Below are 11,034 nucleotides of genomic sequence, written 5' to 3' on the forward strand. Positions count from 1 at the left end.
ACGACACCTGATTGGCGACGTCTGATCGACTCAGCTCTTCTTCCTGCAGGCTCATTTGATCAACACACTTTGTTTCCTTTGCAGCCAGAAAATGAAAATGAGAGACTTTGCTGTTGAGAACAAGTCAAACTCACATTGAGATCTGAATGTTTCCCAACTTCTTCCAAACTGTCAGGAATAAAACCCACGAGGAGGTTTTATCTCGTTCGCACGGCCTCAAGCAGATCTTCTAGCGCTTTAGCTTGTCTGTAAAAGTTACTTCCCGACATGAAGCGTCTCCACGCTGGTCGCAGAAGACGTGTTGAAAAACGATTTGTGTTGAATGAAAGGCTTTCTGTCTTTTGTATTCCAGGAAACTTTCATTCTTAATTTACTGTTCAGTCATCCTTTGACCTCCGTCGGGTGGAGAATCCCGGCGCGACGTCTGATCTCAGGGCGAATCGAAACATTTTTCTTTCCTTTACTGTTCAGCTTCACTTCACAAACATACTATGAGCTGATGGCTTCTCTAAAAAGTGTTTAAACCCCAAATATCAACGCCTTTCAAAGCTGTGAACCAACAAAACAATCGTCTGATCCAGCAGACGCGAAGCGGTGACGAGGCTCTGCAGGTCAACACGTTTGTTTTAATGGGTCGCAGGACAAACTGCTTTACAGTCAGTTAAAACATGAAAAAACATCAGCATGGTCCTTTAAGGAGTCCGCTTCAGTCTGCCTGTTTCCTCCTCCTACCTGTAAAAACACTCCACCTGTTCGGTGTTCACATTTCAAACTAAACCTGGGCTGCTCTCTGATTGGCTAAGAGTCCAGCAGTCAATCAGGGACATGTGCCCAAATATGGAAAAAGAAAAAGAGGACAAGAGAGGAAACAGAGCTGAAATCAGACGAGACAAACGATAAAACACATAAAGATTCAGGTGAAAGACAAGACGATAAAAAGAAGAAAGAGGAATGAGGAGGAGGAGGAGCAGAGCGGCTCGTCTCTGCAGTCCACTTCTAAAAGCAGGAGGATCATCACCCTCTTCAGTCTGTGCATTTGTTCACTGCTGCTCACACACACACACACACACACACACGTCACATGATGCCGTTGGTGAGGTACTGGAAGCCGTCATACAGTTTGGTGGTCAGTGACCTCATTGATCCATCCACCAGCTGATCCACGAGCAGCTGCAGCTGCTCCTCCGTCAGGCTCATGTGGAAACGCTCCTTCAGGCCCCGCATGGTGCTCGAGCCGTGGAAGCACGGCAGCTGGGAGCCTGGCAGGGAGGGGGGGCGGTCAGTACAGAGTGGGACATCCTGTGTGCGTGCGTGTGTGTGTGTGTGTGTGTGTGTGTGCGGTTACCTTGCTGCATGATCTCCACGATCTGCAGGACTCTGTCCATGTGTTTCCTGGCTGCTATCAGACCCTGAAGCATCAACATCTTGTAGTAGTTAAACATGTCGCCGTCCGGACCGCCCATCACCTGACAGACAGACAGACAGACAAACGGAGTGACAGACGGACTATCAGTAATCACTGAGGGCAAGAACCTCCTCAGTGGTCCCCAGAACCTCCTGAAGAACACTGGAACCTTATTTAGATGATTTAATGTTCAGGGTGCTCATGTTAAACCTCAAAGATTCCCTGAACCTTCTGTCTCCCTTAGACGCCCTACAGGAGTAGGACCTCCTGAGTCTCCCCTGCGTGCCAGCAGAACTTCCTCAGTGACTGACAGAACCTCGTAAAGGAATCTGATGAAAACCTGCTACAAGTCAAACACGAAAGCCTTCAGCCTGATGAACTCACGTCCACAAATTCTGCGGTGAGTTTGAAGGCGGACGTTTCGAAGCCGAGGTTCTTGGGAGAGCTGGACAGGATGAAGCCGAAGTCGATGTGGATGATGTGACCTTCAGAGTCCAACAGGATGTTCCCGTTGTGCCTGAGGGGACAGCAGAGGCTGAGGTCAGAAAAACAGCTGTGAGGGACCGGGTGCGATGACAGATGCGATGTCATCAACTCACCTGTCTTTGACCTGCAGCAGGTAACAGATGAGACTGTATCCGGCGCAGCTCTGGACGAAGTTCCTCTGAGCGGACAGGAAGCCCTCGGTGGTCGGAGCGCCGTGTTCCTGCAGGAAGTAGTCGAGCAGAGACAGCTGGCTCTGTTTCTTCACCTGGTGGAGGGATACGGCGTTCACCACGGGCTCAATCATCCCGCTGTCCGACGACAGCACCAGGATCTTGTAGGGCTTTATCCAGAGAGGGACCCGCTCCTGCTCCCAGATCGACTGCAGGCCCAGCACCAGGACGAAGCGGTCAAAGTTACAACTTATCCTGCATGTCTTTGATGGCATCGGTACTGTTCCCTACTGACTTAACATTAAAATCCAGTTTCATTTTGAATTCAGTCGACTGAGAAAAAAGGAAAGAAGAAGAAGAAGAAGAAGAAGTAGAAGAGAGGAAGAAAAGAAAGAAGAAAGAAGAAGAAGAGCTGACAGGAGAGACAGAAGGCGGTGAGTTCTGATCATGTGACCTCACGGCGTTACCTTCAGCTGCTGCAGCACCTGGAAGGCGAGCAGCTCCTGTCTCAGGTCGTCTCCACATTTCACAATAACAGACAGCAGCCTCCAGTTTGGGAGGTGACCGTAAGGCGAACCTTCTCTGATCCTCCTGCAGCGAATCAGACGAGGCCCAAACGTCACAGCCAGAAACACAAACTCCAGCCACAAACATAACTGAGTCAAAGCTAACGTGAGCGTCACATACCGGACCTTCTCCTCCCAGGGCTCCTTCAGGGCCACAGCCGACGGGTCCTCAGGGTCCCGTTTGAATGTGGTGGGAGCCTGAGCCAGCTGCTCTGACAGCCGCCGCCTGAGACACGCAGAGGACACACATTACTGTCAGCTAACCTGCTGCATGGTGTCTCCTGGTGTGTTTGGTAATCTGATCCAGGATCAGTCAGAGATGTGCCTGAGCTCAGGTACTCTGGTGGTCACATAGCAACAGGAAGTGTGTCTGTGGAAGACTGTCAGAACCTCTGTATGTGGATCCTGTGCTGCATGAACACACACCTGATGTCTCCTGCAGCGATGAACACTGGCTCTTTGCTCTCCAGACTGGTGATGCTGTCCACTGAGAACTGGCTGATGTTATCACAGCTGTTGGTGTGGATCTCTGGGAGCTGCAGGACACACAGACAGACAGACAGACTGTTAGCTCTTTGTCTCCGTCAGTCTGCCCTCCTCACCCTCCACGTCCTCCATGTCCTCAGGCCATCCTGTTGGATTTTTGCTGGGAGGCTTCTGGCAGAACTTAAAGGTGCAGTTCACTTTTTCATGAAACATTTGTTAAATGTACACTCACTGGCCACTTTATTAGGCACACCTGTCCAACTGCTCGTTAACGCAAATTTCTAATCAGCCAATCACATGGCAGCAACTCAATGCATTTAGGCATGTAGACATGGTCAAGACGATCTGCTGCAGTTCAAACCGAGCATCAGAATGGGGAGGAAAGGTGATTTAAGTGACTTTGAACGTGGCACGGTTGTTGGTGCCAGACGGGCTGTATTTCAGAAACTGCTGATCTACTGGGATTTTCACGCACAGCCATCTCTAGGGTTTTCAGAGAATGGTCCGAAAAAGAGAAAATATCCAGTGAGCGGCAGTTCTGTGGGCGAAAATGCCTTGTTGATGCCAGAGGTCAGAGGAGAATGGCCAGACTGGTTCGAGCTGATAGGAAGGCAACAGTAACTCAAATAACCTCTCGTTACAACCAAGGTATGTAGAGGAGCATCTCTGAACGCACAACACGTCGAACCTTGAGGTAGATGGGCTACAGCAGCAGAAGACCACACCAGGTGCCACTCCTGTCAGCTAAGAACAGGAAACTGAGGCTACAATTCGCACAGACTCACCAAAATTGGACAATAGAAGACTGGAAAAACGTTGCCTGGTCTGATGAGTCTCGATTTCTGCTGTGACATTCGGATGGTAGGGTCACAATTTGGCGTCAACAACATGAAAGCACGGATCCATCCTGCCTTGTATCAACGGTTCAGGCTGGTGTGGTGGTGTAATGGGGCGGGGGATATTTTCTTGGCACTCTTTGGGCCCCTTAGTACCAACGATGCAACGCCACAGCCTACCTGAGTATTGTTTCTGACCATGTCCCTCCCTTTATGACCACGGTGTACCCATCTTCTGAAGGCTACTTCCAGCAGGATAACACACCATGTCATAAAGCTAGAATCATCTCAGACTGCTTTCTTGAACATGACGATGAGTTCACTGTACTCAAATGGCCTCCACAGTCACCAGATCTCAATCCAATAGAGCACCTTTGGGATGTGGTGGAACCGGAGATTCGCATCACGGATGTACAGCCGACAAATCTGCAGCAACTGTGTGATGCTATCATGTCAATATGGAGCAAACTCTCTGAGGAATGTTTCCAGTACCTTGTTGAATCTATGCCACGAAGGATTAAGGCAGTTCTGAAGGCAAAAGGGGGTCCAACCCAGTACTAGCAAGGTGTACCTAATAAAGTGGCCAGTGAGTGTAAATCACAACGTTTGTTACCGAAAGCTGCTGTGTGTATCAATCACATTATTAGGATTATTTTAGAAATAATAAAGTTAAATCAGCTTCTCCGTCATAACCTGCCTCTTTGCTGTCTGAATTCACGAACCTCCTGTGAGCATGCCGACATCACTTCCTGTACGAGCAGCGTCTTACCTCCACCTGCAGCTCTCCGATGTCGTCCACAGACCAGGCCTCGTCGTCGTTGTCGTAGTTGGGGACCGTGGAGAAGCTGCCGGCTCTCTGCTCTGCTGTCATGCCACAGTCGGGCAGGTTCTCCACAGAACGAGTGCTCCTGATCCGGTTCTCTGGGATCCGGATCGGAACGCTGGATGTCTCAAAGTTCTCACACTCCAGAACCTCCACGTAGATCAGGTATGGCGCCTGAAGGGTCACACAGGTCAACAGAGGTCACGTGACCGACTGAGGTCATCATGTCACAACTGTGTGTGGATTCACGATGAAGAAGCCAACAACACAAGAAAAGACCCGTCACATCCTGCATCACGTAAAGAGGGTCCAAATGAGGCCGTCGTCAGCGTCAAGCTCCAACATGTGATCATCAGGTAAGAAGAACACCTGAAGCCCACCTTATAGGGCTCGAAAGTGGGAAACCGCAACGCATTGTGGGCTTTACGGGCAACTGAAAAGCGTGTTTACAGCGGCCGCATGCGTGACGCTGCTCTTGTGTCCTGTTGTTTTATTTAAACAAGTTAAAACGTGGTGCAAACGTGCCGCGTCGTTCACGTGATCGCTTCTGTAAAAACAAACGATGGGCTGAGATTTTTCTCATTTCCTACGTGCACGCAAACCCAAGGACGTCAAATCTGTGAGCTAACGAGGAGACGCCGAACGGCCTGGAGAGCAGCCGTGAGACGACCACACTTCACTTTCAGCACAATCATCGGACACATGTTGGTGTGTTCACGGCATTTCACACTGGTGTTGGTGGTGTTTTTTGAACATAAAATGAACGGCTGCTAATCTTCCTCTGCTTATTTCTGTTTATCGTTAACATGTCATTGATATGTCAGGCACAGGAAAACCTCCTCACCTGCTACCTGCTCATATAACGACAAACACTGCTCTTTTGTACGGTCCATTTTTTCATGGTGTGTCTCTCTCTCTCTCTCGCAGCACCGTATCTAACGCAAAGGGATGTAAACAAAAAACTTTTGTCCGTAAAAATGGTGACCGCGGCCCACAATGCACTGCGAGACCACGTGCCCTTTCGAGCCCCATTCTGCTCTCACTAACCAACCGGGTGGAACTTGTTGAAACCTGGGGTTTCTTCTTGGGAGACAGACCTCGTGACAGAATGATGTGGGCTACAGAACACATCTGCACACAAGGCGTTTGTTCAGTATAAACCTGCTGTCATGTGTGTGACACGCAATGTTCACCTTGTCTTTGGAGTTTAACACCACGGCCTGCGTATGTGGCACTCGGACCACGTGGTGGTCGAAGGCGGCGGTCGGCAGCCACACTCGAGCCGGCAGTTTGTGGTTGAGCAGTGACAGTTCTGAGATCAGCCGCTGGGTCTTCTGCTCTTTGGTGGGCAGCGTGGCCAAACGCTTCCCAATCCCCATCAGGGATTTTATGAACTCCCTCTGAGGAGCCAGACGCACCGGCTGCAAGACAGAAAGACAGACAGTCAGTCAGACAGACAGACAGACAGACAGACAGACAGAAAGACAGACAGACAGAAAGACAGTTATCAGAGTGTCTGTGGTTGAAGCCTCAGAGACACGTGAAGGGTTCACCTCCACGTGTAGTCAAAGTGAAAACACTTCCTGTCACTGCTGAGCACCAGCCTGTGGACAGGCTGAGCATCAGCCTGTGGACCAGCCTGTGGACAGGCTGAGCATCAGCCTGTGGACCAGCCTGTGGACCAGCCTGTGGACCAGCCGGAGACAACAGATGAAGGTGTTTACCTGCACTCCTACTCAGCTAGCGAGCTCCTCTGATCGGCTGCACTTTTAATCACCTGATTCAATCAAGAAATCCAGTTTCTCCTCAAATGTAAATCAAACATCACCTGCTCCTGTGATAACACGTAATGATGGAGGAGCAGAGGACAGAACGTCCCCTCCTTCCTGAAGGAGGTGCAAAGAACAACAGGAAGAGACACGTCTGATCAGGGTCATTAAACACAGACAGCATTTCAATACGCCGCAAACATTTCAAAGGTTATGGACGTCTGAATCTGAGTGTCATCTTTTCTATTTCAACTTTTTGAAGGGTTTTTGCTTCCTGCAGTCGTGCGGAAACGTTTGCTGGGTTTTATGACCCTGATGCTCTTCAGGTCACATGACCAACATGCTAATGCACAGCGGTCAGCCGCCAGAGATCAGCGACCACACTGATACCGAGTCAGTCAGTCAGTGGGAGGAAACACGACGACGGGATCATCACAGCACGGAGACCAGATTGTGTCCTGATTGGTTCACCCACAACACCACAACAGCTGAAAGGGAATTACTGGAATAGACGGTCAAGTCCAAAGACGTTCAGCTCCTTCATTTCCGTCGGAGCTGAACGTCTCAGACTTCACCTCACAGAACCAGAGCCAGAACCCACAGTCGCCCATCACAGACTTCATTTCCCACAATGCACCCTGCAGGAGAACCCCAACACGACGCTGGTGAACTTACGGGACCAGTCTCAGACTCCAGACTCTCCACACTGGAGCTGCTGTCCTGAGGAGGTCAGAGGTCAGACCGTTTAGAGGACAAGGGGTCACAATCAGCCTCTTTCGCTTGTTAGGTTAAAAGACTCTGATTGATCCGTAAAATTATCTTAGATATGGTGGTCAAAACTTTATCGTCCTTGAGCTGTTTTATCAGACTGTTAAGGACACGTACAGTAGTTTGTCCCTCTGATGGACCAGCAGTTCAAATAGCTTTGGACACTCTGCATTATGAAAAATAACCGAGGAGGCTCCTGCAAGTCATCTGCAGTAAACTGCAGACTTTACAGGCCAAACCATTCAGTGTTACCTCGTCCTGGCTGCTCTCCACCTTTGGGTTGCTGGCTGTTCTCTTCAGGTTGCTGCTCAGGCTGATGCTGACGGTGGCGTCGGATTTGGAGCGCTGATGTGTGCGTTTGGAGGGCGAGAGGCCGTGCTCTCCCCCCAGGGGCCCGGGCCCGGCGGCGGGAGACGTCACGGCACAGAAAGGCGTCAGAGTCAGAGGGTCCCTGCGAGCTCGAGGCCCGGCAGGTTTGAGTTCGTCAGACAGGATGAGTTTCCTCAGTTTGGTTCCTCGAGAGTGGCGCTGGGTGGAGATGTGCATGTCAGAGGAGTAAGCTCCCAGCAGCCACGCACACTGCAGGCTGAAGGAGATGCTCTGTCTGCAGCGGTGAACCTGCCAGACAACACACAGGGATTAGAGACACGCTGAGCCCAGCGCTGAGATTCACACTTTAAAGTAACGACTCCTCCTTTTAACTTGGTCACAGCTGTCATCAAACTTCCAGGATGCTTCAGTTTGCCACAGGCTTAACAAGCAGAAAAGTTTAACCGTAAATAGAATTTTCATTTTTCAGTCTTTCTGCACTTTGTTCCGTTCTATGTGAGAGGTTTATGTCTGTGAGCTGTGTGAGTGCTGTGGAGGCCGTGACTGTGTTGGTTCATGATAATGAAGCTGAACCTTGAAACCCAGGAGCAGCCACTAAAAATCAAATAAATGAGGTCAGTCGTGATTGGTCAGTTGCTGCAAAAGGGCCGACTTCACTACAACATCACTAGAACACGCGAGTCGACTGACTGCACAGCGCGACAGGGTGCACCTTACGGTACGACGCGCCGTCCGCTGTTGCCATGGTTACCTTTACTTTATACACCTAATCACCCAGATCAAGATCCACTGAGAACAAAGCTGAGTCATCTGACAAAATTCAGATTCAAAACTGAACAAAGGTTTGATAACGTGTTGTTAAGCCCCGCCCCTTCAAGATCACACCCACCACGTATGGCTTGATGGCATCCCCGACATCCTCGTCCATGTGGATGTACATGTTGAGCAGCTGTGGCAGGTAGAAGTCCACCTCCTCGTGGAGGAAGCTGAAGAGCCGGTTTCCGATGTACGCCTGGACGCCGGGCTCCTTCGACTTGTGCAGGTAGGAGATCGCCATGGAAACATCAAACAGCTTGGACTCAAACAGACGGAGCAGCCATGACTGTTTGGAAGGATTGTGTCTCTGCCGCCACCGCGCACTCTTTACCGAGCTGGGGCCTGGGCTCTCCACGTTGTCCTCCTCACGGATCTTCAAAGGTTTTACAGAGGGGTTCAAAGCGGCGGTGGGAGCGGGGGGGTCTGGGTCTGGCCCCTCCCCGTTCTGCAGGCTGGTGACATCAGGCTCCTGCTTCAGCTTCACCTTCTGCAACACTTCCTGACACGCCCGGTGAGCCACCTCGGCGTCGATCACCAGGCTGAGCTCCCCCAGACCCTCACTGATGATACCCAGAGGAGGGGTGACAGCCAGGGGGGGGCCACAGGAGGACGAGGGGGTGGAGGGGAGGGAGAGGGAGGGGGAGGAGGAGATGGAGAGCGAGGGGGAGCGGCTGTTCTTATCAGAGGGGGTGGGGGAAAGCTCTGCCTCTGTGTCCTCCATCTTGGCTGCTGGGAGGCTCCGCCCTCCTCCACTAAAAACAGAGAAAGATCAAAGGTCACAGCAGAGGTAGGAGGAGACAAGGAGTGAACATCTGAGCACAATGATTCTTTGATTAGCTGATTAATCAGCAGCTTTTTGGAGAATCAGTGAAAAAGGAAAACATCTGATGCAGCCGCTCAGGTGCGAAGTAAACGGCTGGTTGGACAGATCAAAGCACGTGAGGACATCACTTTGGACTGTGGGAAATTATATCAGACAAAGTGATCAATCAGCACACGGAGACATTAATCAGTAATGAAAACAACGGTTACGTACAGCACGGAGCAGGACAAACAGGACCGAGAGAGACGAACGTCATGTCTGTGAGCCAAACGAACGGGCGCAAACCCTGCGCACACACAGCAGCTCTGTGTGTGTGTGTGTGTGTGTGTGTGTGTGTGTGTGTGTGTGTGTGTGTGTGTGTGTCACGCTGATCCCAGTCCAGTCAGACAGGCTGTAATCCCACTGAGCAGATTACAGACGACTCTCAGGGGAGGAAAGTGATTCACACACTGCCTGTGATCCTCTGATATCAAACACAAATTCAACGCAGATGAAGTTCACTCTTCTGACACACTGATTCAGAAACGCACTGAACTATTGCTTTATCAGTGAAACGGGCAATAATTTCTGTGAATGTGAAAAACGTTGTGTGTGACAGCTGAACCAGCAGAAAACCCATAGACATTCAGTTTTCTGTGACGGAGAAAATGGAGAGAATCTGATCAGAGCGTTTCTGAAGGTGTTCAAAATGACTCAACATTAAGCTGAAACTGATCACTGAGTCAGTTACCTTTAGACTTAATAAAATGTGGATCTGTCCTTTAGTAAACAACCATCTGACTGATGGTTATGGGCGGTTTGTTTGTCCCCCTGGACAAACCCACTGCAGCATCATACTCAGTTTCAGCTTCATGTTGAGTCACTTTGAGCAACTTAGTGAACGTGAGAACCTTCGGGATTTACTGCAGAGCTGTAGGATTAAACTTTCATCGAAATATAAACATTCTGTGTTATATTAAAGCTGTAAGCTAACGCTCAAACCTCAGTTCAAACACATTCAAAGAAAACGTTCCTGCAGTTTGCTAAATCTTCCTGTTAGCTGATGTTCCAAGAGTCAGCTGATGTTAGCTTAACTTAGCAGAGAGCTAACTCCGACTGGAGGGGGGAGACATGGAAGATAAACCTTCCACGAGCACACACATTTCATTAGCTGTTTACTTCGAGCTAAATTATGAAGCTAATAAGAAGCAGCCGTAGTGTTGGCTCACACTCACAGTTCAAAGTTCCGTTATAAACAGACTGTAAGCGGACTGTGGACGAACTTGTTCAGTTTAGTTACTGTTAACCAGCTAATCGTCCTGTAACTGGTTAGCTTACCGACTAAACTGAGCACTCGGAGGCGAAGTACTTACGAGCCAACAGAAACCACCGCTCGCTCCACACTGTTAGCCGGGTTGTTTCAGCATTTAGCAGAAACATCCCGGCTCGACTGGTGCTAGCATTAGTGTTAGCCGGGCAGATATCAGGCCAACTGTTGCTAACTCAGCTCAGCTGTTTTCAAAGCGGTGCTCTAAGCTAACGTTAGCTCATCACAGTCAGCTCATATGTTCTTCAGGTGGAGTGGCGTGTCAGTTTGTTTACAGGTGAATTAGTCTTACCTGGTCAGCGTTTAGTGGGTGTGAAATGATGTTTTATTTCCAGTTTGTCTCCTCCATTGATACATACTCTCTAATCTCCATGTCAACAACAGCTAATAACCAGCAGAGGGCGCATTCTCTTTCTTCTTCTACTGTTTTCTTGTTGTTTCCGGTACAGT

At 49.8% G+C, this 11,034-nt stretch overlaps 1 protein-coding gene across 4 annotated transcripts; it reads right to left on the reverse strand.

Annotated features, from left to right (window-relative positions):
• Positions 1-606: 606 nt before the first annotated feature.
• Positions 607-11,034, reverse strand: pi4kb (phosphatidylinositol 4-kinase, catalytic, beta). Of its 4 annotated transcripts, none has more exons than XM_046398637.1 (13): positions 10,877-11,034; positions 8,529-9,207; positions 7,562-7,927; positions 7,217-7,261; positions 5,966-6,193; positions 4,719-4,946; positions 3,054-3,163; positions 2,749-2,853; positions 2,529-2,652; positions 2,005-2,270; positions 1,790-1,922; positions 1,346-1,466; positions 607-1,259 (listed from the first exon to the last, which is right to left on the reverse strand). In XM_046398637.1, exons 2-13 carry the CDS (start codon positions 9,174-9,176, stop codon positions 1,078-1,080), a joined length of 2,556 nt encoding a protein of 851 aa, XP_046254593.1. In that variant the 5' UTR covers positions 9,177-9,207; positions 10,877-11,034; the 3' UTR covers positions 607-1,077. The 4 variants fall into 4 exon arrangements, with proteins under 4 accessions (XP_046254593.1, XP_046254594.1, XP_046254595.1 ...); XM_046398638.1 differs by lacking the exon at positions 10,877-11,034 and adding an exon at positions 10,631-10,756; XM_046398639.1 differs by lacking the exon at positions 7,217-7,261.

The sequence above is a fragment of the Scatophagus argus genome, chromosome 9 (genome assembly GCF_020382885.2).
Source record: "Scatophagus argus isolate fScaArg1 chromosome 9, fScaArg1.pri, whole genome shotgun sequence".
Lineage (NCBI taxonomy): Eukaryota > Metazoa > Chordata > Actinopteri > Scatophagidae > Scatophagus > Scatophagus argus.

Bases quoted from the DNA above. Each gene is read 5' to 3' on its own strand.
- pi4kb (XM_046398637.1), bottom strand. From the start codon at position 9,176: ATGGAGGACACAGAGGCAGAGCTTTCCCCCACCCCCTCTGATAAGAAC. The intron at 3,164-4,718 runs GTAAGACGCTGC...TGTGTCCTGCAG, and splicing joins TCGGAGAGCTGCAGGTGGAG to CTCCCAGAGATCCACACCAA. The intron at 2,854-3,053 runs GTGTGTGTTCAT...TGCGTGTCTCAG, and splicing joins ATCGCTGCAGGAGACATCAG to GCGGCGGCTGTCAGAGCAGC.